The sequence below is a fragment of the Canis lupus genome, chromosome 34 (assembly GCF_011100685.1).
Source record: "Canis lupus familiaris isolate Mischka breed German Shepherd chromosome 34, alternate assembly UU_Cfam_GSD_1.0, whole genome shotgun sequence".
In the NCBI taxonomy this organism is placed as follows: domain Eukaryota; kingdom Metazoa; phylum Chordata; class Mammalia; order Carnivora; family Canidae; genus Canis; species Canis lupus.
This window is the reverse complement of record NC_049255.1, coordinates 16,326,520-16,353,252: the sequence shown is the minus strand read 5'-3', so window position 1 is coordinate 16,353,252 and position 26,733 is coordinate 16,326,520. Positions and strand designations below refer to the sequence as shown.

Here is a 26,733-nt window from a genome sequence, read left to right as displayed (position 1 = left end):
TACTCAGTATATATGCTAGGGACTCTTTGAAATAAAGAGAAGCTCAAGACACAGGTAATAATTTTATAGCCTGGAGCAAGGGGAGCTAGACTGAGTTAGTTTAATAATGTTTGTAAAGATGATTCTTAGCCCTACATTACACAATGTAAAAGTAACTACCTGCTATGTTTGTGGCAGGAGAGTTAGTGGGAAGGAGAGGAAATAGCAGATGAGTCTCTAAAAGGAAGTTGAGTTTTAAGTGTTGGGTAAAGAGGAAGACCCCTGATATAAGAATGTAATCCTTTACTGATGATGTTACAAAAAAACTCAGGTGAGAACCTGTTGTCCTTCCCCAGCACCTGGAGCATATTTATGTGAGTGAGAAGGTAAGAATCCATGGCAGATTGTTCAGTGGAGGCAGCATTCTCTGCCCCATTCATTGTCCCTGTCCCTCATATCTCTAATCCAAAGAAGCTAATCCTCTATGTTTAGGTGGAGATTAGGAGAATACACAAACCTTCGCTTACATCTCACTGTAGGGGACAGAAAGAGTTGGGGCCATACTGGGGAGAGGGGGCAGTAAAGAGCTGTGTGTTCTTTGTTGGAGAAATTGATGTCTTAGAAAAAAAGAGGAAGAAACCAAAATTTTTTTGTTAGTGTTTACCAGATAACCATGTAGGTAGCAGGGCAATAAAATACTGAAACTGTAAGCAAAAGACTTTCACACTGAAACAATCATCCTTGTTATGTCCTAAATGTCTCATTAGTAATAACTGGAACATTGGTCTCTTGAATTAGCAGTTACAGCGTTTGCAGTCAATGCTGAGTCTTCCTTATCTCTTATCTCTTTGATGTCTTTAATGGTGATAGAATGTGAGAAAGACTGGGGAAGGAGAAGAAAGTGGAAGGGCAGAGCCAGGGTGGGGTAAGAGAGCAGGAACTCAATGTGGCAAATGCAACAATTATGGCATTTACACATAAATCATTAATAGACCTCCACATGGCAGCTCATTTTCTGCCTCTATAGGAATTTACACATATCCTCCTCTGGGATGGTTTTAAGTATAATTTTCCCCTAGAAATAGGATTTTCACATTAAATACAGGAATATGATACTCAGATCCTGCCTTTTGGTAGGCCCCTGGGGTAGGGATGTAAAAAGGGAGAGCAGCCTATTTAAAGGGTCTGGGTTTTTCATGCTTTATTTTATTTTTATTTATTTATTTATTTTATTGGAGTTCAATTTGCCAACATATAGCATAACACCCAGTGCTCATCCCATCAAGTGCCCCCCTCAGTGCCCGTCACTCAGTGCCCCCCTCAGTGCCCAGTCACCCCCACCTCTCCCTTTCCACCGCCCTTTATTCGTTTCCCAGAGTTGGGAGTCTCTCATGTTCTGTCTCCCTCTCTGATATTTCCCACTCATTTTCTCTCCTTTCCCCTTTATTCCCTTTTTCATGCTTTAAAGAAGGGCGCATGTTTCTTATGTAGCAGGAATATAACGTCCATAATTTTATGAACTTCATTTGTCATTAGTGCAATGTATAGAAGGTGTGGTAGATGATTTTGCCTGGGTGCATATCATATATGTAAACCAGGATATATTAAGCCACCACTCTTTGGGAACAGGGGAAGAGATCCATGTATTTACCTTTTTGGTCTCTGTACTGTCTGGATCCATGGCTCCTTATCTCTCCTGTTACCTTCGTTCACTCGGTAGATGGTTTACCTTTTGATTTCCAACAAGGCATTTGGTTTCCACAGAATGGGCCAAAGAGAACCAAGGATTCAGCTTTCTCAGCCGAACTACAACAGGCTTTGGCCATGATGGAAGATTTGATCAAGTCCTGTGAATTGGCCGTGGACCTGGCAGCTGTCACTGGATGTCCGGTATGGGCTGTAGCAAGTGTTGGAACATTTCAGCAAAAGGCAGGCACAATATTACAAAGATAGGAGTTGCTGTGGCAAAGTTAGAGAGGTGACCCATGGTGAAAGAATTTTACTCCGAGGAAAGTAACTCAAATTGTTCATCAAATCTGTGCTGTGGGAATCCAGGCAGCCTCTCAGCATTTTCAGGGATCTTGGGTTGGATTCCTTGGGATCCTCAATGTTGAGACTGACCCACACTCTAGAATAAGCAAGAACTCTGAGGACAGAACATAGATGGGCAGGGGAAGGTGTTGAAGGAGTTACTTATTCTCTGACCCATGGCACTATTGAAAGATTAAAAGATTTTTCCTTCTTGACTCATATATATGTGTCGATCTCTTCTGAGATCTCTGATGTAAGAGATTTCAGAAGAGGACCGACATGCATATATTGTACATTCCTTAAGCCAAATGGTTGAAGAAAAATTCCAAAAGAGGTGGTGCTGGGGAGTTGAGCCCTCTCCACTGGGACATTAGGGTAAACCCTGAGTGGGTCAGTCCCGGGAATTCCAGGCAGGCCATCCTCTGTAACTGTATGAGCTCCTTGGGACTGGGACATCATTAATATCAGCTGGTTTTCACTGTGAGGTTCTCTAGGTCTTGACTCAGGTGAGTTAATTTTCCATCATTGTCATAACAAATTACCACAACCTTCATGGCTTGGAGCAGCGCAAATGTATTATAGTTCCACAGGCCGGAAGTACAACACAGTCTCTCTAGGGTAAAATCAGGGTGTCTGCTTCCTTCTGGGAAGCTCTAGGAGAGAATCTATTTCCTTGCCTTGTCCAGCTTGCCAGGGTGACACACATTTCCTGGCTCATGGTTTCTCCTTCCATTGTCAAAGTTCTTGACTCACATCACTCTGACCTTCTCTTCTGCTTCTCTCCCACTTCTGAAGACTCTAGGATTATCTTGAACCCCCCCATTAATCCACGGTATCTCCCTATCTCGAAGTCAGCTGATGAAAAACCCTAATTCCATCTGCAACCTTAATTCCCATTTGTCATGTAACCTGACCTATTCTTGGATTCCAGGGATTAGGATGTGGATCTCTTTGGAAGACTACTCTCTCCTACCACACAGGGATGAAGCATTTTGAAAATTACATTTCAGAGAGACACTTTTTGTTTTCTCTTTTTCCTTTTCATTTTTACCTGGTTCTCACATACTGTTCATTGAGGTTTGGGCAAAAGACCTTTCTTTTCTTTCCTGGTCATAAGTCAAACCATGCAAATTAATTAGGGGCAAAAAAACCCACGGTCTTTTTATTTCCCTCCCTCCTGATATTTTGCTGGCCAGCATCTCAGAAGCAGCCCCACTGGGCCACAATGATCCCGGCAATGTTGCTGTTACTGTCCCCTGGGACTCAAGAGTAGTCTCTGCTTACTACTTTTGCATGATTCAGGAGGGTATTCATGAACCACAGGTATGTGTAGGAGGGGATCATTTTCTTGGTAATAATTTTTTCCTTCTTCATTTAAGGAAACTCAAGAGAGCCATTTATTTAATCATTTTGAGACATCTTTCTGTTCTTTTTATTTCTGAACACGCATCAGCTCCCCCTATTAGATATCCATTTCCTGGAGTCAAATGAATGTCCTGGAAACCATACACAGGGCAGGAAACTCCCAGTTATTATTCTGAGTGTAAGTAACAGAGGAGGAGGAAGTTATGAGAAAATAATTAGTAAAATGTGAGTAAATAGCAGTGTACTCTAATTTCATTCCAAGGCAGCTTGCATGCAAATAAGATGAACCAGCCTATGGAATTGTAGAGATTTTTTTTTACATAAAATGCAAAGAATCGCACCTTTGGCATAAATTCTATTGTTGTTTTGTTCACTAAGATTTTAACTTGCTTTACATCTAGTACATTAGCTACTTTACCCAGTTTTGTATAATCCTATAGAATATGGAAGAGCAGGCACTGAAATTTTTACTTTCTGATTCAGGAAAATATCCATGGAAAGAAGAGTTAACTCACCCACTATCACATTGTGCATCAGCTTGGACTACTTCTTGGACCTCTTTATTCCCTATCCAGAGTGCCATTCATTCTCTTGTTGTATGCTTCATCTGATTTTGTTGAAAGTCTACTAAACAGCTCAGTTACTCTTAACTCACATCAAATGTTTCTAAGATACTTTGATTCAGCTTTGTAGAACCTTATTATAGGGTGCTGAAAATCACATGCTGAGTGTGTGGATGAACCCAGAACTTAACCCTTTAATTTCTCTACTTGACATCCAGTATTGACCTGGTTTGGAAAGACATTACTTGAATGGGTAAATGCATAATTAAAACAACTAAAAAAAATTCCCTTCTGATATTTACATTTTATTCCTTTTTGTACAGTTAGTTCTTGATTTAATTTAATCACAGAAACTAAATTTTTTTTTGTTTTAAGAAAGTTTGTTTTGGGGACACCTGGGTGGCTTAGTGGTTAAGTGCCCGCCTTTGGCCCAGGGCATGATCCTGGAGTCTGGGGATCGAGTCCCACGTCAGGCTCCCTGCATGGAGCCTGCTTCTTCCTCTTCTTATGTCTCTGCTTCTCTTCTCTTTGTGTCTCTCATGAATAAGTAAATAAAATCTTAAAAAGAAAGAAAGAGGGATCCCTGGGTGGCGCAGCGGTTTAGCGCCTGCCTTTGGCCCGGGGCGTGATCCTGGAGACCCAGGATCGAATCCCACATCGGGCTCCCGGTGCATGGAGCCTGCTTCTCCCTCTGCCTATGTCTCTGCCTCTCTCTCTCTGTGTGACTATCATAAATAAAAATTTAAAAAAAAAAAGAAAGAAAGTTTGTTTTGTGGAATGCTGAGATGTTATTTACTTCCCTCCATCTGGAAAAAAAAAAATCTTCTCTATTCAATCTAACACCTAAAATAGATATATGTGTAGAGTCCTTTAAAATCCTGACTTATCAGGAACAAGTTCCAAAGTTGAATAGTAAATGTTGAATGAAACATTTTTATTTTCTGGAACAAATTTATGTCATTCAATAAAGGAACTATTTTTGTTGCAAGTTTTGTGGACTAAGGCCAGGTATTTTATTTCTGATTCAGTCTCTAATTCCCTGAGCAGAAATGTTGGCTGCAAAGATAAGACCGAGTAAATTATCTGAACAACCCAGTGTTATAGCCTTATGCATCTTCGCACACTTAAGACACCTATGTCAAAGGGAGGCTGTAAGGAGCAAATGAGAACTAAATCATAATAAAAACCGCTACCACCATGGTGACACCTGGCAGATGCTAAATAAAGGGCCCTAAGGCTGGCTTATTTGGATAATTGACTAGACCGGAAAGAAAGGAACCCCTTTGCTTCTGATGATTGTATTAAGGGGCTTTTCTGTCCTACAGCTTCTGTTGTTTTGTTTCTGGGCTAGCTTTGTACTGATTCATTTATCCAGATGTTTCCTGTATTTTTGTGCAAGAAGTATATATCTCTGTCACATTGTTGTCACTGCCAGGAATGAAAACCTGGGCACTCACAAGTGGTCTCTTTCTGGAGGCCAACTTCATCAGACATTCTCTAAGCCAGATTCTTCATTCGAAATGCTTACATCAGAGCTCTTAACTACAAAATTCCACATGCGAAAATTGGTAACTTTTGCCATCGTTTCCCATATGGAGGAAGCCATCTGACTTTTTGCTTGCTTGTTGGGGGGTAGCCAACACCAAACGGTGTTGTATCTGTGAGTTTATATCTACTAGATTCAACACACACAAGTGATGGCCACCACTAGTGGGAAAACTGATTGCAGATATATTCATTTCCTAGAGCTGCCATAACAAAGCTCCACAGTTCTGGAGATGAGAAGTCTAAAATCTAAGTGTTATCAGGCTTTTACTCCCTCTGAAGCTAGGAAAGAACCATTCGTTGCTTCTCTGCTGACTTCTAGTTGTTGCCAACAATGCTTAGCGTTTCTTGGCTTATAGCTACATGACTCCAATTTCTGTCTGTCTTCATGACTGTCTTCTCTATGTGTGGGTCTTTGTCTCTGTTTTCTCTTCTCACAAGGACACCATTCATTGGATAAGGGTCCTACCCTAATGAAGTAGGACTTCATTTTAGCTAATTACATCTGCAAAGACCTTATTTCCAAATAAAATCACATTCTGAGGTCCCAGGTGGACACGAGTTATTTGGGAGACACTATTCAACCTAGTATTGGAGCATTTCTGAATTAGTTTCCTCACGGTGTTGAACATGTCACCTCATGTCCCCTCAGGCACTCATGCTAATAAATGAATAAATATTACATGTCTAGGGGACATATATCTACAAGAGCTGTGCATGTGGTCCCTGGCCTTGGGACCAACTACAGTCTTATTGGGAAGAGAGGATACATATGGTTGAAAAGATAGCCAACGGTCATCTTTGGTCTTGTTCAGAAGATCTCCTCTTACCCTTTCCCTTGGGAAGTAGGGTGCTTCCATGTAAGCATGCATCCTGGCTGATGGTAATATGCATGCACCTGCCCTTCATCAGCACCACATGGGGTACCTCAGCCACTGCAGAATTGGCCTTGAGCATTGAGATGTCCAATCTCATAAGTGTGGTCCTCAGAAAATATATGTAACTACTTGGATGACATGCAACCCTTCTGTTTCAGCTGGACTCAAAAACCCAGCAATTCCCTCCGGTGACCTTCAGTGATGATGGGCTTACTGGAATAGGTGACCACAGAGCCTTGGGAAGAGCGAGTACAATGACAGAGCCAGGCACACGGAGGTGGGAATGGGACACTTCCGGGACCCGTAGCAATTCTGAGGCCTTGGCTTGGGAGAGAGTGGAGGTTCTTACCTGTGTGCTCTGCCTATTTGTGCCAGGTACATCCACACACCAGCTGTCTTCCCCTTTTACCACAGTAGGTGGACATGCTCACCACCGTGAGGAAACTAATTCAGAGATGCTCCAATACTAGGTTGAATAGTGTCTCCCAAAAAACTTGTGTCCACCTGGGACCTCAGAATGTGATTTTATTTGGAAATAAGGTCTTTGCAGATGTAATTAGCTAAAATGAAGTCCACAGTAGGTGGTAAAAGGTGATCCATATTCCCCTTTTACCTCCTTCAGTGTCTTTTCCTCTTCCTCAGTTTCTGGTGACTCACTTTCTTTATTGCTCTGCTATCTTATTGTTTAATCTACCTCCAGCCTTCTTATAAAACATTTCACAGTCACAACTCCTGCTGCTTATTGTCTTAGTTCAAACAGGGATCAGATTGGCCTCTGTGGTCAGGGGTTGACCCCTTGCTGGATTCATATTCATTGGTCATTTACCTACTGGGGTGCAAAGAGCTATGGCTGCTAGAGGGATGAGGAGGAGAGAGCAGAGGTGATAAAGGCAATATCATTGCCTAAGGTTGTCTCTTCAGCAGGGCTATAGACAGGGCAGTTTCCTCTGCAGCCCATGGCCTTGGCAGATACCTTAACTAACTTCACCCAGGCCTCCACAGGTCATTAGAGAGTGCACACTGGGGCTTGTTCCCCACTCCCCCATCATTCTGGCTTTATTTCTTTATATTTATGCTTTTTATTTTATTTATTTTTTTACTTTTAGACAACTCTTATTAATAAAACTTAATGTGATGCCTTTATTTTATGTCTCCACTAATTTAATTTAATTTAATATATATATAATATATCCCCTATTTTTAAAATTTAAACTCAATTAATTAACATATAGTGTATTATCAGTTTCAAAGGTAGAGTTCAGTGATTCATCAGTCTTATATAATACCCAGTGCTCATTATATCATGTGCCCTTCTTAATGTCAATCACCCACTTACCCCATCCCCCATCCCCTCCCCTCCCGCAACCCTGGGTTTGTTTCCTATGATTAAGTCTCTTATGATTTGTCTCTCTCTGATTTTATCAGGTTTTATTTTTCCCTCCCTTCCCCTATGATCCTCTGTTTTGTTTCTTAAGTTACACATACGAGTGAGATCATATGATAATTGTCTTTCTCTGGTTGACTTATTTCACTTAGCATAATAATACCCTCTAGTTCCATCTACATCATTGCAAATGGCAAGATTTCATTTTTTGATGGCTGAGTAGTAGTCCATTATATACATATACCACATCTTTATCCATTCATCTGTTGATCGGACATCTGAGCTCTTTCCATAGTTTGGCTATTGTGCCATTACTGCTATAAACCCTGGGGTGCAGGGGCCCCTTTGGGTCACTACATTTGTATCTTTGGGGTAAATACCTGATAGTGCAATTGCTGGATTGTAAAGCAGCTCTATTTTCAACTTTTTGAGGAACCCCCATACCGTTTTCCAGAGTGACTGCACCAGCTTGCATTCTCACCAACAGTGTAAGAGGGTTCCCTTTTCTCTGCATCCTTGCCAACATTTGTCATTTCCTGGCTTGTTAATTTTAGCCATTCTGACTGGTGTGAGGTGGCATCTCATTGTGGTTTTGTTTTTCCCTGATGCTGAGTGATGTTGTGCATTTTTTCATGTGTCTGTTGGCCATTCGTATGTCTTCTTCAGAGAAATATCTGTCTTCTACCCATTTCTTAATTGGATTTATATTCTTTGGGTATTAAGTTAATAAGTTCTTTATAGATTTTGGGTACTAGCCCTTTATCTGACATTTGCAAGTATCTCCTCCCATTCTGTCAGTTGTCTTTTAAATTTGTCAACTGTTTCCTTTGCTGTATAAAAGGTTTTTATCTTGATGAACGCAATAGTTCATTTTTGCCTTTGTTGATGTGTCTAGTAAGAAGTTGCTGTGGCCAGGGTCACAAAGGTTGCTGTATATTCTTCTCTAGGCTTTTGATGGATTCCTATCTCACATTTAGGTCTTTCATCCATTTTGAGTCTATTTTTTTGTGTACAATGTGAGGAAATGACCCATTTTCATTCTACATGTGGCTGTCCAATTTTCCCAACACCATTTGTTGAAGAGACTGTCTTTTTTCTATTGGATATTCTTTCCTGATTTGTCAACGATTAGTTGACCATAGAGTTGAGAGTCCATTTCTGGGTTCTCTATTCTGGCTTCTTTTAGAATTACTTTTAACAGCTGTGCTTTGAAGTGGTGCCTCCATATTTACCAAATGTGTTGTCAGAAACAGCTTTACCTAAAATCCATTTGTCTATATCTATTCTGGGATATGGTTGAGGATGTGCTCAGTATTTGACTCAGTGACTCTTTATGAGAACCAGGACCCATGGGAGAAATTTCTCTCATATCTTATTAATAGGAATTGCTGTGCATTTCCTGAACAACTGGTTTGGGTATGTCTTCGGACATAATATATCATACAACTCACTGTGTTTCCCTCTGTACTGCCCACTAGAAGGTCATAACCTAATCTGCACCAGGTTTATATGGCTTTATTATATAGGTTTTATGTACAACCTCTTCATCTTATTTTTTAATCTTTTTTCTCCCTAGTACATTAGTTATTTTCTGTCTCCTTATAATGTATATATTTTTATAAGATAGGTCAAGTTTTTGAAATGAGGTAGAGCATAAGTACATTTTAGAATAGAAACTACACAGTTGGTTAAGCTCCAGACTCTTGGTTTCATCTTAGATTATGATCTCAGGGTCATGGGATCAAGCTCCATGTCAGGCTCCCTGCTCAGAGCAGAGTCTGCTTGAGATTCTCTTTCCCTCTGCCCCTCCCACTCATGCTCCCTCTCTTTCTCTCTCTCAAATAAATAATATAAAATAAAATAACAGAAACTACTGATTATAATTCTTGTGGCAAATATTAAGCACCAACTCTTGCCAGTCACCCGGATGAAAACATATTTCCTGCATTATTTATGTCTATATAGTAAAAATAGAATGGGTTTAAAAGAGAATACAATCACTGAGGGCTGGAGTGGCTCCTGGAAGGATGTGGATAGAGTGAAAAACTTCTAAAGGGTCCTCATGAACCCACCACCCATCTGTTTTGGAGCATCGTCAAGCCGAGCCTGTGTAAGCAAAGCAGGAGTATTGTGCTTCTAGGAGAGCAGTCCTTATGGCTGGAGGCTCTTTGTTCCTCACTGAGAGTTTCATTCACCACAGTTTACATATGTCAGTTTTACAAAGCAAAAAAGAGAAAACACTGAAAATATGCCACAAGCACCACAGAAATGACTAGAGTTTATGCTCTTGAAGTTTTTATTTTAGAATTTCAGAAGTGCAGTAAGTTCTTTTTGAAACAATAGTCACAGCTTGTTCAACATGAACAATAAACTATAAAAAGCCCAAATATAAATAGTGTATATATTTCTAGTATTAACTCAGAAATTGTAGCGATTTATCTCAGCTAGACATAACTCAGGGAAATTTCTCTGTCCTGGTCCTGTTCAAATAATTTTCTTCTTTTCGCGTTTTCATTCAGGGAAATAAATTCTTGATTATCTGCTTCAAGTCATCTAATTTTTTTAAAATGCCAGGTAAAATACAATGTTATTAGCTCATCTCACTCTACTACCCTTTGAAGAAGGCGCAGAGAAGGCAAGGTCACTCATGTGGACTGTAAACAGTTACATATGAGAAAGATGAGCTTGCTGGTGGAGGAATAGGCATCGTAAATGTGCCCTGAAGCCAAATAGACTTTCTAAAAGTTTGTCATTTGGGATTATCTTTGCCCTGTCTACCTACTCTGAAAAATGCGAACTTGAATGTCATTATTATTTGCATTACAGTGTTATGAAAATTATGCTATATTAAGCTTTTTTCTTTCAGAACAAATCTCATGTTCTCAGGTTCTCATACCTGAGGCAGATGTTATGGATTATTATGGAATAGGTCCATAATGTAACAAAAATTTTGTCTCCCCTGAACATACTTAAATGTTAATTTCTTGCCCTTTTAAGTAGACATCACATATCAAAAATGAAGAAGAGGAAATAGAATCCTGCTAGCTAAAATTAATTATAAAGACAAAAATATCAGAGTACCAGTATCTTTAGTTTAAGTTTTTCTAACATGCTTTATGTTTATTACCTTGCACAGCTGTACTATTGACCTACATAACCAAATGGTGCCATGCTCAGTGAAGCTCACAGAACTCTAGTTTTGATTTAGAGACAGATGAGCCTAACTGGCACTTTTAAAATCATCAACTTCAAATAAGCATACTTTGTAATTTGAAAACAGACCCTTAAGAGTTCTTTCCCTGTCAAGTAATTTAACAGCTTCTTTTTATGTATGTCTGTCTATCTTCCCCAAAGGATGATATCAGGAAACTGGGAAAGCTACTGAAGCATGGCTCTTTCAACGTGTGGACAATTCACAAGGATCGTTATAAAATGAAGGATTTTATTCGATTTAAGCCCAGACAGAGGCAAATCTATCTATTTGAAAGGGGAATTGTATTCTGTAAGATACGAATGGAGCCCAGTGACCAGGGCCTATCTCCTCATTACAGCTTTAAGAAATCTATGAAGGTAAAGGGGTCCTATTGCATTTGGGAATCAGCATGTCCCTATGGAGATAAATACCATTATTCTTATTTTGCAGATAAGAAAACTGAAGTCTAGAGAAGCAAGATTAACTTGCCAAATGCCACACAACAGAGCTAGACTGCATGCCCAGGCCTTTCTAACTGCAAAGTCAGGGCGTGAATAGACAGGGTTAGGGCTGGCATAGAGGTGCCTTTGTGCCAGGTAGAGAAAAGGGACCATATGGCAGCCTGTCCTGACAAAGTAATTAGGAAAGCACCCTACAGGCAGAGAGAAGGGTGAAAGATTTGGTGGTTAGAGCATGGACTGGATTTCATCTCCTACTTGTCCTTCTCAACCACACATCTTTGCATACGAGCATTGGTAAAGACTTCAGAGGTCTTGGACCCCACGTCCACACCAAGCATCATCTCTAGCCTGTGTAGGAAATATTTCATAGCTGGAGATGAGACCACCTGCCCACCACACACACACACCACACATGTGCATACGCACACACACATACACATTTGTGCCCTTGTGATTTAAGTTGTTAATTAATCGTGGTAGCTTTTGTTATTTATGTTTCTTAATGTAGACACTCATTCGATGACTATTATGTACAGATTTGTGAAATACTTAGGTGTTAAAGGAGGAATGATCTCCTTGCTTAAAGGTTGAGGTCTCCAGCCCTACATATGGAAAGATGCAGTCTGTGTTGTCCCCTGAAACAGAGAAGACAGATGATACTATGCGACATTGTGTTTGTGCTTTATGCTCCTTGGGGCCATTAACAGAGGACAACAAAACACATGGAAGGGCAATGGAAGAAGAGAGCTATTGAGGGTAGAAAGAACCAGAGTGGCCGAAAGGGAGAATTTTAAAATCAGAAAATGAGAGCACAGCAATTTTTCTTCTTTCTTTACAATAGTTGATGACACTTTCAATTCGCCAGCTTGGAAGGGGGAGCAACCGGAAGTTTGAACTTGCCAACCGGAATGGACTCGAGAAATACATCCTGCAGGTAAAGCTTGTGTCTTCCTCTTAGGTGCCCCTTACTCTTTCCTGTGTTCTCGGCAAGTGTTTTCTATCTCACCATTCTAAAGGTCACCCAGACAATAAAAACCCTAATTAATGCTCCAGATGATCTGATATTCAGAGTATCTTCTTATCTGCAATTTTCAGGCAGCTTCGAAAGAAATCAGAGATTGTTGGTTTTCAGAAATAAGTAAATTACTGATGGAACAACAAAACAATATTAAAGGTAAGGTTATCCTGCTAACTTTAGTCTGGAGAGTTATACTGATTACAAATTTGTGGTAGCTATGCACATTGGGGATATTGCTAAAGGAAATGGTTTGCCAGGAAAATAACTGTGGGACACCTTTTCATGGTACCTGGAAGCACCTGTGTTTGCTTTCATTGTGTGTGTTGGTGGGGGGATGGTTGTGGTTGTATGTGGATGTGTCCTTTTCAACTGTGTTCCTCTCACATATCTGCTTGCCAAGATCAACTCTCTCAATCCCAAAGCCCAAAGCCACCTGAGATCATGTTAATGGGAGTTTAAAATCCAGTACTACTGGGATCCCTGGGTGGCGCAGCGGTTTGGCGCCTGCCTATGGCCCAGGGCGCGATCCTGGAGACCCGGGATCGAATCCCACGTCGGGCTCCCGGTGCATGGAGCCTGCTTTTCCCTCTGCCTGTGTCTCTGCCTCTCTCTCTCTCTCTGTGACTATCATAAATAAATAAAAATTTAAAAAAATTAAAAAAAAAAAAAATAAAATCCAGTACTACTTTCAGAAGCTGTGCTGCTTTTTTTTAAAAGCTGAGATATAATTAACATACCATAAAACACGATCTCTTAAAATGTACAATTCTATGGGTGTGAGTCTATTCACAAGGTTGTGAAACCATCACCAGAACATTTTCATCACCTTCCCCAACAAAAAGACACTGTACCCCTTAGCGATCATTCCCCATTTTCCTCCCCCTCCCCTCTGCCCCTGAAAACCACTAATAGACTTTCTATCTGTATTCTGGACATTTTACATAATGGAATCATATACAATATGGCACTTTCTGTCCAGTTTCTTTCACGCAGCATCATTTTTTCAGTGTTCATCCATGTTGTGGCAGGATGATCTCAGGACTCCATTCCTTTCCATGGTTGAAACATAGTGCATTGTATGGACATAACGTATTTGTTTATCCATTCATAAGTTGATGGGTATTTGGGTGGTTTCCATTATTTGGATATTGTGAATAATGCTATGGGAACTTGTGTACAAGTTTTTGTGTGAACCTCTGAAAAAATATGTATATAAATAATTGCTGAGCCATATGGTAAACCTCTGTTAATTTTCTGAGGAACTTCCAAATTGTTTTCTAAAGTACTAGCACCATTTCTTGTTTGTGCTAGCAGTGTATAAGGGTTCCTCTTCTCCCCTCCCTCACAAACACTTGGGATTGTCTATTATTATTTTTTTTAGTGTTATTGTTACTATCCCATTAGGTATGAAATGGTGGCTCATTATAGTTTTGATTTGCATTTCCCTAATGCAAGTGATATTGAGCATCTTTTCACATGCTTATTGGCCATTTGTATATTCCCTTTGAAGAGATGTCTATACAACTCCTTTGCCCATTTTAAATTATCTGTCTTTTTATGGTTGTTGTGAAAATTACTTATGTATTCTGGGTACTAGATGCTTATCAAATATGTGACTTACAAATACTTTTTTTCCCATTCTGTGGGCTATCTTTTCATTTTCATTTTCTTGATGATATCTTTTGAAGCACAGAAGTTTTCAATTTTGATGAAGTCTAATTTTTCTATTTTTTCTTTGGTTGCTTGTGTTTTGGTGTCATATCTAAGAAACCATTGCCTAATCCAAGATGTATACCTGTGCTGTCTTCTAAAAATTTAGCTTTAACTCCTTGATACACTTTGAGTTAATTTTTGTACATGGTGTGAATTAGGAGTCTAAGTTTATTTTTCCACATGTGTATATATATGCTGCTGTTCCCAAACCATTTGTTAAAAAGACTATTCTCCACTGAATGGTCTTGGCACTTGTTACCGACTCAAGTGCCATCACAATGTTTGTGTTCCCCCAAAATTCATATGTCAGAACTTAACCCAATGGTAATACCCAATGATATTAGGAAGTGAAGACTTTGGGAGGTATTTAGGAGTAGATGAGGTTATAAGAGTTGAGCCATCATGAATAGGATTAATGCCCTTATAAGTGCTATGAGAGAACTTGCTTCCTCTGTCTACTCTCTGCTATGAGAGGATATAATGAGAAGTCATCAATCTGCAACCCAGAAGAAGATCCTCACCAGAATTCAACCATGCTTGCACTGTGATCTCAGACTTCCAAGCCTCCAGAACTGTGAGAAATGAATTTCTGTTGTTTATAAGCTGCCCAGTCTATGGTACTTTGTTATAGCAGCTCAAAATAAGACAGCACCCTGGTTGAAAATCAATTAACCATAGATACAGAATTCTTGGTTGACAGTTTTTTTAAGCATTTAGAATATGTCATATTAGGTACTATTTTGTGGCTTTCATAGTTTATGGTAAGAAATCAACTATTAATCTTACTGAAAATGTCTTGGAGCACCTGGGTAGCTCAATCTAGTGTCTGACTCTTAATTTCAGCTCAGGTTGTGATCTCAGGAGCATGAGATCAATCCCTGCATTGGGCTCCATTCTGAGCATGGAGCCTGTTTGGGATTCTCTCCCCCTTTCTCTCTCTGCACCTCCCACTAGCATATGTGCATACTCTCTTTCTCCTCAAAAAAAAAAAAAAAAAAAAAGGAAAGATCAGAGATTAAAAAAAAAAAAAAATCTTGCATGTGACAAGTTGCTTTTCTCTTGCTGCTTTCAGATTCTTTATGTTTTGACAGTTTGATATGTCTATGTGTAGACCTCTTTGAATTTATATTTCTTGGAGTTTGTAGATGGATCATTTGGATGTGGAGATTAGTGTTTTTCACCAAATTTAGGAAGTCTTCAGCCATTATTTCTTTAAGTATTCTTTCAGCCCCTTTGTTTCTGTCTTCTTCTGGGATTCCCATTCTATGTTGGTATGTGTGATGGGAGTCCGACTCTACCAGTCTTTATGACTCTAAATTCTTTTTCATTCTTTTTCTTTCTCTTCCTCAAACTGGATAGTTTCAGTTGACCTATATCTATATTCTCTGACTCTTTTCCTGTTTGCTCAAATTTGCATTTGAGCCGCTCTAGTGAATTTTTCATTTCAGTTATTATACTTTCCAACCCAGAATTTCTATTGGCCCTTTCAAATATAATTTCTATTTTCTCAATTTGATGAGAATTTGTCCTCATACTTTCCTTTAGTTCTTTTTTTGTGGTTTCCTTTAATTCTTTTTACAGTTTTTAAATAGTTGATTTAAAGTCTTGGTCTAGGAAGTCTAATTATCTTGGCTTCCTCAGAACAATTTCTCTTGATTACTTTTTTCCCTTTTTTCTATGTATGGATCATGCTTTCTTGTTTCTTTACGTGGCTTACAATTTTTTCTGTCGAGACTGGACATTTAATAATATAATGTGGCAATTTTAGAAATCAGAGTCTCCTCCATCTCGTGTTTTTTATTGGTATTGTTTGTTGTTTTGTTATTGTTTGCTTGTTTAATGATTTTTTCCAGCCTTTGACAGGAGCTCTGTGTGGATAGTGGGGGTGCACCTTCAACATACAGTCAAGCAGGTGGCAATTCCACCTTTGCATTCACTCCGTTTGTGTAGAGTCCCAAGATCTCTCCCCACCAGAAATGAGAGCATAAGACCTTCTCAGATTTTTCCTGAACATGCACACAGAGCTGGGCATTTGTACATGGCCTTCTAGAGTCTCAGAAATATTTAGGTGATTTTTAAAACCACTATGGACATCTCATTCCCATGCATCTCCTTTTAAATTTTAGGTTAGCCTATTTTTGTCCCAGCTGTTATCCAGTGCCTTAGGCAGCCAAGAAGTTAAGCAATTGCCTCTAGTAATTTTCTACAAATGCTCCTGGTGAAAAGGTTTTTCACACTGTGCAAACATGAATAGGTCTAATAAAGACAGTCTTATAAGTAAGGTGTGCCAAGGAACCCCCAAACAAGTCAAATGATGATAGTTCTCTGGGAATGAGACTTTGAATGAACTCAAATCCTGTTTTGCCCCTTCCTATGGCTGCCAGATTGCTAATTTTCACCATGATTGCAGGCTGTTGATTTCCAAGGCTACCATAAAGAAGGAGAAGTAGATTGGGAACAGGGCAACTAAAACATGACAAAGCTCACTGTTCATACCAAGATTCAGCCAGTTTTCTTGAATAAATGTTCTCCTGATTGCTTTAAGCCTTTGTTTAATTTCTTGTGTCCTAAAAATATTTTCTATTTTTGCCAGTTTTTTCTGTTTTCTTGGAGAGAATTTTTGAAGGTTTTTTTTTCCTGCATCATTTTCACACATATCACTTGCTATACTCCTTTTAATAATTAAGAATCATCTTTGAGTAAGCTTTGCCCTTTCATATTTGTTTTTTTTTTTTTTCAGTGGATCCTCATAGCAGCAGAGATACTTGGTAGGAAAATCCACAAGCTTAATCTACTGAGTTCAGCTATTTCCTTCTGCTAATGTTGTGAGGCCTAAGAAATGCTAGTCTTATGTGGAAAATCGAACTCCCAACATTTAGAGTGACAATGGCTTGTGTGTTGGGTAAGGAAAGTGATGTAAATATGAAAAGATAAACTTTGTCCTCAGAGACTTATCAGGAATGCAGCCATTTCACATTCTTTCTGTGTCTTCTCTGACCATTAGTTGGACAAGAAGATGTAAGGGTGGGTATGCATCACAAGATGTGGAAAAAGATAAACTAAGAACTGTGACTAGAAAACCACCACATCAGTTTTCAGTCATAACAACTGAATGATGTAAGTTCCTTATTTAAACTATTGGCCTTTACCAAGAAATAATAACTACATTATATGTTTATTTTAATTTATATAAAGGTAAGATGAGGGAAAACTATGGGATTTACTCTCAAACTACTAATGCTGTGCTAAATATATGTTAAGGTAATTGAGTATGAATGCTCTGGAGGCATATAACAGGAAGATGTGACAATCCCAGTAGAAAAAGGTACTTATTTTCCCCAGAAGCAACATTCTAGTCACAAGATTGTTCTAGAAATCTTTACCACAGTTTCACAAAGGATGGTTTAAAGATGCCCTGCATTAGAATTACCTGAAGGGCTTGTTACAAATGCAGATATCTGGGTCCTACCTAGGACTGTGGAATTAGGGTAGCTAGGGTTAATGCCTTGGAATATGCATTTTAGCTTATTAAAGTTTCTGGACAAAAAAATAAAAATAAAACATAAAGTTTCTGGACAGAGTCCTTAAACTTTTTTTTGAAGATTTTATTTATTGATTTGAGGGAAAGAGAGAGGAGGAGGAACAGAGGGAAAGAAACAAGCAGACTCCATGCTGGGTGCAGAGCCTGACTCAGGGCTCAATCCCAAGACCCTGAGATCATGACCTGAGCTGAAACCAAGAGTTGGATGCTTAACCAACTAAGCCACCCAGATGCCCCAAACAATTATTTTTAAAACAACTTTATTGAGGCATAATTAACATAATAAAATGCACATATTTAAAGTATACAATTTGATGTTTCAACACATGTATACACCTATGGAAGCATAACCACAATCAAGATAATGAACATGTCTATCACCCCCAAAAGTTTCCTCAGGCCCCTTTGTATTACCTTTCTGCTGTTCCCTTATCCCCCAGTGCTTCCCAGGTGGTCACTGATCTTCTTTCTGTCACTATAGATTAGTTTGAATTTTCTATCGTTCCATGAAGAGAATCATACAGCATGTACTTTTTCATCTGCTTTCTCTCACTCAGCATAATTATTTTGAGATTCATTCATGTTGTTTTTGTAACAATAGTACATTCCTTTTAAGTGCTGTATAGTATTCCATTATTTGAATATACCCCAATTTCTTTATTCATTTACCTGTTAATGAATATTTGGTTTCTTTCCACTTTCTTGGGCTATTTTGAATAATGCTTCTATTAACATGCAAATATAAGTGTTCTTGTGGACATGGGTTTTCATTTCTCTTAGGTAAATACCTAAGAGTGTAATGATTAGGCCACATGGCAGGTACATGTTTATCTTTTTAAGAAATTTCTATTTTCCAAATTGGTAATACCGTCTTTATTTCCATAACATCATATAAGAGTTTCACTTGCCCCACATTCCACATCAACACCTGGTGTTGTCAGTCTTTTAATTTTAAGCCAGCCTTATAATAGTTGTGGAATAGTATGTTATTGAGGTTTTAATTTGTTTTTTTCCTAGTGACTACTGGTTAAGAATCTTTTCATGTGCTTCTTTGCTATCCTTATATCTTTTTTAGTGAAGTGTCCATTCACATTTTTTGCTCATTGTTTTCTTAAGTTTTGAGAGGTGTATTTTTATATACCCTAGATGCAAATCCTTTAATAGATTGATGCTTTGCAAACACTTTCTTTCATCATGTGGCTTATCTTTTCATACTTTTAAAAGTATCTATTGGGTGCTCCTGGCTGGCTCAGTCTCAGGGTCTTTCAAAAGACCCTTTCTCAGGGTCTTTTCAAGATTGGTGAGTTCAAGCCCCATATTGGCATGGAGCCTACTTAATTAAAAAAAAAAAAAAAGAGTATCTTTTGAAGAATAGAAGATTTTAATTTTGATGAAATCCAGGTTTTAAAAAATTATGTATCCTATATTTGGTGTGTGCCTAAGAAATCTTTGTCTAAGGCCACAAAGATTTTCTCTATACTATAAAGTTAGGTCTCTAATCCATTTTGAGATTTTTGTTTGTTTTTCTTCGTATATGGTGTCAAATGTGGATCAAAGTTTAGTTTTTGTTTATTGGTGTCATTATTCCATTACCATTTCTCCAACTGACTATAAGTACATTCACTTCTGAATTCTCTATTCTCTTCCATTGACCTATTTGTCTATCCTGACATCAATACCTTACTGCCTTGATTATTGTAGCTTTATAATAAGCCTTAAAGTCAGATCCTTCAACTTTGCTCTTCCTTTTTTAAAAAACAATGTTATTTAAATTCCAGTTAGTTAACATACATGTAATATTATTTTCAGGTGTACAATCTAGTGATTCAGTACTTACATACAACACCTGGTGCTCATCACAGCAAGTGCCCTCCTTAATCCTCATCACCTATTTAACACATTTTCTCCCACTTCCTTTTGGTAACCTTTTGTTTTCTGTAGTTAAGAGTCTGTTTCTTGGTTTGCCACCCTCCCTTTTTTCCCTTTGCTTATTTGTTTTATTTCTTAAATTCCACATATGAGTGAAATTATACGATAAATGATTGTCTTTCTCTGATTGACTTATTTCCTGTAGCATTATACTCTCTAGTTCCATCCATGTCCTTGCAAATGACAAGATTTTGTTCTTTCTTATGGCTGAGTAATATTCCATTGTGTGTGTGTGTATGTGTGTGTGAGATATATATATATATATATATATAATTAGTTAATGGACATTTGGGATCTCTCCAGAGTTTGCTATTGTTGATAAGGCTGCTGTAAACATTGGGGTGCATGTACCCCTTCCAATCTGTATTTTTGTATCCTTTGGCTAAATACCTAGTAGTGCAATTGCTGAGTTGTAGGGTAGTTCTGTTTTTAATTTTCTGAGGAACCTCCCTACTGTTTTCCAGAGGGATGGCACCAGTTTGCATTCCTACCAACAATGCACAAGGGATCCCCTTTCTCCACATTGTCACCAACATCTGCTATTTCTTGTGTTGTTGATTTTAGCCATTCTGACAGCTATGAGATGATATCTTACTGTGGTTTTGATTTGCATTTCCCTGATAATGCATGATGTTGAGCATCTTTTCATGTGTCTTTTGGCCATTTGGATGTCTTTTTTGGAAAGCATGTCTATTCATATCTTCTGCCCATTTATTATTGAATTATTGTTTGGATGTCAGGTATAGATGTTCTTTATGTATTTTGGATAGCCATTTGCAAATACCTTCTCCCATTCCTTAGGTTGCCTTTTAGTTTTGTTAATTGTTTCCATTGCAGAAAATTTTTATTTTGATGTAGTCCCAATAGTTTATTTTTGCTTTTGTTTCCCTTGCCTCAAGGAACATATGTAGAAAGAAGTTGCTGTGACTGATGTCAAAGAAGTTACTGCCTGTGCTCTCTTCTAGGATTTTTATGGTTTCAGGTCTCATATTTAAGATCTTTTTTTTTTTTTTTTTTTTTTTTTATGATAGTCACAGAGAGAGAGAGAGGCAGAAACACAGGCAGAGGGAGAAGCAGGCTCCATGCACCGGGAGCCCGATGTGGGATTCGATCCCGGGTCTCCAGGATCATGCCCTGGGCCAAAGGCAGGCGCCAAACTGCTGCGCCACCCAGGGATCCCTCATATTTAAGATCTTAATCCATTTTGAGTTTATTTTTGTGTATAAAAAGTGGCTGAGTTTCATTCTTTTGTATGTTGTTGTCCAGTTTTCCCAACACCATTTGTTGAAGAGACAGTCTTTCCCATTGGATGTCTTACCTGCTTTGTCAAAGATTAATTGACCATATACTTGTGGATTCATTTCTGGGGTTCTGTTCTATTGATCTATGTGTCTGTTTTTGTGGCAGGACCATACTGTTTTGATTACTACAGCTTTGTGATATAACTCAAAGTTTAGAATTGTGATGTTTCCAGCTTTGCTTCTCTTTCAAGATTACTTTGGCTAAGTGGGGTCTTTTATGGTTCCATACAAATTTTAGAATTGTTTGTTCTAGCTCTAAAAAATGCTGGTGGTGTTTTGATATGGATTGCATTAAATGTGTAGATTGCTTTGGGTAGAGTGGACATTTTAACCATATTTGTTTTTCCAATCCACAAGCATGGGATATCTTTCCATTTCTTTGTGTCATTTTCAGTGTCTTTATCAGTATTTTATAGTTCTCAGAGTATAGATCTTTCACCTCTTTGGTTAGGTTTACTCCTAGGTATCCTATTGGTTTTGATGCAATTGTAAATGGTATTGATTCCTTGATTTTTCCTTTCTGCTGCTTCATTATTGGTGTATAGAAATGCAACAGGTTTCCGTATGTTGATTTTGTATCCTGTGACATTACTGAATTCATTTATTAGTTTCTAGCATTTTTTTGGTGGAGTCTGTAGCTTTCCTATATATAGTATCATATCCTATGCAAATAATGAAAGCTTGACTTCTTCCTTATCTATTTGGATGCCTGTTATTTCTTTTTATTGTCTGATTGCTGTGGCTAGGACTTCCAGTACTATGTCAGATAAAAGTGGTGAGAGTGGACATCCTTGCCTTGTTCCTGACTACAGAGGAAAAGCTCTTAATCTTTCCCCATTTAGGATGATATCAGCTGTGGGCTTTTCACATATGGCCATTATTATGTTGAGATGTGTTCCCTCCAGCCCTGCTTTGTTGAGGGTTTTTTTTTTATCATCAATAGATGTTGTACTTTGTCAAATGCTTTTCTGCATCTATTGAAATGATCATATGATTCTTATCCTTTCTTTTATTAAGGTCATGTATCATGTTGATTTGTGACTATTGAATCACCCTTGTAACCTAGGAATAAATCCCACTTGATCATAGTAAATGATTCTTTTAATGTATTGTTAGATTTGGTTTACTAATATTTTGTTGAGGATTTTTGCATCTATGTTCATCAGAGATATTGGTCTCAAGTTCCCGTTGTGTGTGTGTGTGTGTGTGTGTGTGTGTGTGTGTGTGTGTGATTATCTCGTTTTGCTATCAGGGTAATGCTAGCCTCATAGAATGAATTGGGAAGATATTCTTCCTCTTTTGTTTATGTATTAACTCTTCTTTAAATGTTTGGAGAATTCCACAGATAGCTGTGAAGCTATCTGGAGCTGGACTTTTCTTTGTTGGAAGTTTTTAAATACTGATTCAACTTCTTTGCTGGTTATTGTTCTGTTCAAGTTTTCTATCTCTTCCTGTTTCAGTTTTGGTAGTTGACATGTTTCTAGGAGTTAATCCATTTCTTGTAGGTAGTCCAATTTGTTGGTATATAGTTTTTCACAATATTTTATTATAATAGTTTGTATTCTGTGACATTGGTTATTTCTCTTTCATTTGTAGTTTTATTTATTTGAGTCTTTTTTCTTTTTGATAAGTCTGGCTAGAGGTTTATCAATTTTATTAATTTTTTTAAAGAACCAGCTCCTGGTTTTTTAAGTTTCTATACCATTTATTTCTGCTTTAATCTTTATTATCTCCTTCCTTCTGCTGGCTTTGAGCTTCATTTGTTGTTGGTTTTTTTTTTTTTTTTTAGCTCTTTTAGGTATACAGTTAGATTGTTTATTTGAGATTTTTCTTTCTTCTTGAGGTAGGCCTATATTGCTATGTACTTCCTTCTTAGGACTGCTTTTTCTGTATCCCAGAGGTGTTGGACTGTTGTGTTCTCATTTTCACTTGTCTTTCTGTATTTTTTAATTTCCTCTTTGATTTTCTGGTTGACTCATTAGTTGTTTAGTGGCATGTTGTTTAACCTGTATGTATTTGTTATCTTTCCAGATTTTTTCTTGCAGTAGACTTGTAGTTTCACAGCATTGTGATCAGAAAAGGTGTCAATCTTTTTGCATTTGTTGAGGCTTGTTTGTGACCTAATGTGTGATCTGTTCTGGAGAATGTTCCATATGCATTTGGAAAGAATGTATAGTCTGCTGTTTTAGGATGGAATATTCTAAATATATCTGTTAAGTCCACCTGGTCCAGTGTCATTCAAAGCCATTGTTCCTTATTCATTTTCTGTTTAGGTGAACTATACATTGATATAAGTGGGTGTTAATGTCTCCTACTACTGAAGGGAAGGGAGAAGAAATGGGTAGGAAATATCAGAAAGGGAGACAAAACATAAAGACTCCTAACTCTGGGAAACGAACTAGGGGTGGTGGAAGGGGAGGAGGGCGGGGGTGGGGGTGAATGGGTGACGGGCACTGAGGGGGCACTTGATGGGATGAGCACTGGGTGTTATTCTGTATGTTGGCAAATTGAACACCAATAAAAAATAAATTTATTATTAAAAAAAAAGAAAAGTCTCCTACTACTGTTGTATTATTATTATTTCCTTTATGTTTGTTATTAATTTTTCTATATATTTGGTTGCTCCCATGTTGGGTACATAAATATTTATAATTGTTTCACTTCATTATTATATAGTGCCCCTCTTTGTCTCTTGTTATAGTCTTGGTTTTAAAGTCCAGTTTGTCCAGGGCACCTAAGTGGTTCAGTCGGTTAAGCATCCAACTGTTGATCTCAGCTTAAGTCTTGATCTCAGGGTCATGAGTTCAAGCCCAACATGGAGCCTGCTTAAAAAACAAGTACAATATGTCCAATATAAGTATTGCTACTTCAGATTTCTTTTGACATTAATTTGCATGCTACATATTTTTCCAACTCCTCACTTTCAATCTGTATGTGTCTTTAGGTCTAAAATTCATCTCTTGTAAGCAGTAGATAGATGGGTCTTGGTTTTTTAATTTTTTTTAATTTTTTAAAAGATTTTATTTATTTATTCATGAGAGACACACAGAGAGAGAGAGAGAGAGGCAGAGACACAGGCAGAGGGAGAAGCAGGCTCCATGCAGGGAGCCCCATGTGGGACTCGATTCCGGGTCTCCAGGATCAGGCCCTGGCCTGAAGGCAGGCGCTAAACCGCTGAGCCACCGGGGCTGCCCTTGGCTTTTTTTTTTTTTAAATCCATTCTGAAACCCTATGTCTTTTGATTGGAGCATTTAGTCCATTTATATTCACAGTAATTATCGATAGATATGTATTTTTTGCCATTTTATTACTTGTTTTGTGGTTGTTTCTGGAGATTTTCTCTGATCCTTGCATATCTTTCTCTCTTTCATGTTTTGCTAATTTTCTTTAGTAATATCTTTTGATTTATTTTTCTTTATTCCTTGTGTATTTATTAGTGGTTTTTGATATATGGTGACCATAAGGTTTCTTTATAATCTCTTCTGCAAATAGCAATACAAATTAAGTTGATAGTTGTTCAAGTTTGAATTCATTCTTTTCTCCTTCCCATGTTTTAGGCATATGTTATTATATTTTATATCCTTTTGTGTGTGTGAGTTCCTATGCTGATTTTTACAGAAATACTCATTTTTTACTGATTTTGTGTTTACTGGCTCTATATTTTTCCATTTGGTCTCTCCTTTCCACTCAAAAAGTCCCCTTTAATATTTCTTGCAGGGCTGGTTTAATGGTTACAAGCTCCTTTAGTTTTTGTTTGTCTGGGAAACTTTTTTTTTTTTTTAAGATTTTATTTATTCATGAGAGACACAGAGAGGAGTAGAGACCTAGGCAGAGGGAGAAGCAGGCTCCCTGTGGTGAGCCCAATGTGGGACTTGATCCCAGGACCCCAGGATTATGACCTGAGCCAAAGGCAGATGCTCAACCACTGAGCCACCCAGGTGCCCCTGTCTGGGAAACTCTTCATCTCTCCTTCTATTCTGAATGATAGCCTTGCTGGATAGAACATTCTTCACTGCAGATTTTTCCCATTTAGTGCTTTAAATATATCATGCTATTCCCTACTGGCTTGTCAAGTTTCTGTTGAGGGCATGGGTGGCTCAGTGGTTTAGCGCCACCTTCAGCCCAGGGTGTGATCCTGGAGATCTGGGATCAGGTCCCATGTCGGGCTCCCTGCATGGAGCCTGCTTTTCCCTCTGCCTGTGTCCCTGCCTCTCTTTGTCTCTCTCTGTGTCTCTCATGAATAAATAAATAAAATCTTAAAAAAAAAAAAGTTTCTGTTGAAAAATCTCCAGCCAGCCTTATGGGTTTTCCCTTGTAAATGAACGAGTTCTTTTGCTGCTTTTAAGATTTTTCCTTTATCACTATATTTAGCAAATTTAATTATCTTATGGCTTGGTGTTGGCCTGCTTTTGTTGATTTTTTTTTAAAGATTTTATTTATTCATGAGAGACACAGAGAGAGAGAAGGGCAGAGACACAGGCAGAGGGAGAAGCAGGCTCCATGCAGAAAGCCTGATGCAGGGCTCAATCCCGGGACTACAGGATCATGCCCTGAGCCAAAGGCAAGCACTAAACCACTGAGCCATCCAGGGATCCCCAACTTTTGTTGATTTTAATGGGAGTTCTCTGTGTCTTCTCAATCTGGAAAGCTCTTGTTTTGCATAATTTTTCTCTCTCATTTGTTCATATTCCTTGCTTTCCATTAGTTTGTCTTATAGGTCATTAGTTCATTCCTCTGCCTCTTTCACCCTGCTTTCATTGCACCATGCATGTTTCTAATCTCATTTATTGCACTCTTCATCTTGGATTGATTCCTTCTTAGCTCTTTTATCTCTGTGGTAAGGGTCTCACTGATGTCTTCTTTTCTCAAGCCCAGTGATTATCCTTAAATTTTCTATCAGGCATGTTAATTTATATCTGTTTTGTTTAGATATTTGGCCATGGCCTTATCTTGTTCTTTCATTTGGGATGAATTCCTCCATCTTGGCATTTGTGTAAGTCTTCTTCTCTATGTTAGAAAAGCCAGTTATATCTTCTGCTCCTGAAAGTAATGGCCTTATTAAGAGGTCATGTAGTCACAGGGAATGTCACCAGTGTGTGCCACATGCACTCTACTATTGTGTTCTGACTGCTTTATCCTTCAGGCCAGTTATCAGCAGAGACTCTCCTTGCCTGCTGTGAGCAGTGTTTGGTCCTTGGCCTGAAGGTGGTGAGTGTTAACTAGGTGTGCTCTGATCTGCTTGAGAAATGAGATCTGTCACCCTACACTGGAACTGAGGCCCTGCAAAACTCTCTGGTCAGGAAATGTAGTATGGGCAAAGATTTATGCTGGTCTTCTGGGGGTGGGGCCTACCAAGCTGGGACTGAGACCAGTGTGTTTGAGAAGGGCAGTGCCACCGGAGTGCTGGGGGTGGGGCTTGGGTTAAGCAAGTTAGGCAGCCGGTGTTGGCATTGTTTCCTGCAGGTGGTGCTGTGTTTACGTTGAGGAGCAGGGAAGGGAAATGACACCAGCCATCTCCTTTGTTTCCAGAGAGGCATCCCTATGAATGCTGCCTCTCAAGGGCACGCTCCAAGAAGAGCAAATAATCTCCCCACTGTGTACCCCAGGCACTCCAGAAAACTGTTGCCATGTTATATGCCGCTGGATTGTTTGCCTTCCTTCTCTGCAAGAGCAGCTCAATACCTTCTGAGCTCTATCCCAGCCAAGCCCAATGACCTTTAAAATTTAGACTTTAAGCCCCTTTGGTTGTAAGAACTCATGAAAATTCAGCCCCTCTCATTTCCTTGTGCATTCCCCTATGTACTCCTCTTTCTCACACCCTTCTTTGCAATG

At 38.6% G+C, this 26,733-nt stretch overlaps 1 protein-coding gene and 1 long non-coding RNA gene across 5 annotated transcripts in view; one reads left to right on the top strand and one right to left on the bottom strand.

Annotated features, from left to right (window-relative positions):
- MCF2L2 (MCF.2 cell line derived transforming sequence-like 2) overlaps positions 1–26,733 on the top strand; it is a 237,951-nt gene that overhangs the window by 195,830 nt on the left and 15,388 nt on the right. For all 4 annotated transcript variants that reach the window (XM_038583487.1, XM_038583488.1, XM_038583489.1 and 1 more), the window contains 4 exons: positions 1,744–1,869; positions 11,100–11,315; positions 12,241–12,333; positions 12,495–12,573. In XM_038583487.1, coding sequence (XP_038439415.1) covers positions 1,744–1,869; positions 11,100–11,315; positions 12,241–12,333; positions 12,495–12,573 — 514 coding nt within the window. The remainder of the gene's footprint in view (positions 1–1,743; positions 1,870–11,099; positions 11,316–12,240; positions 12,334–12,494; positions 12,574–26,733) is intronic.
- Positions 11,469–26,733, bottom strand: part of LOC111093955 — a 28,833-nt gene continuing 13,568 nt past the window's right edge. The window contains exon 3 of the long non-coding RNA XR_005383790.1: positions 11,469–12,498. This is a non-coding gene — a long non-coding RNA (uncharacterized LOC111093955). The remainder of the gene's footprint in view (positions 12,499–26,733) is intronic.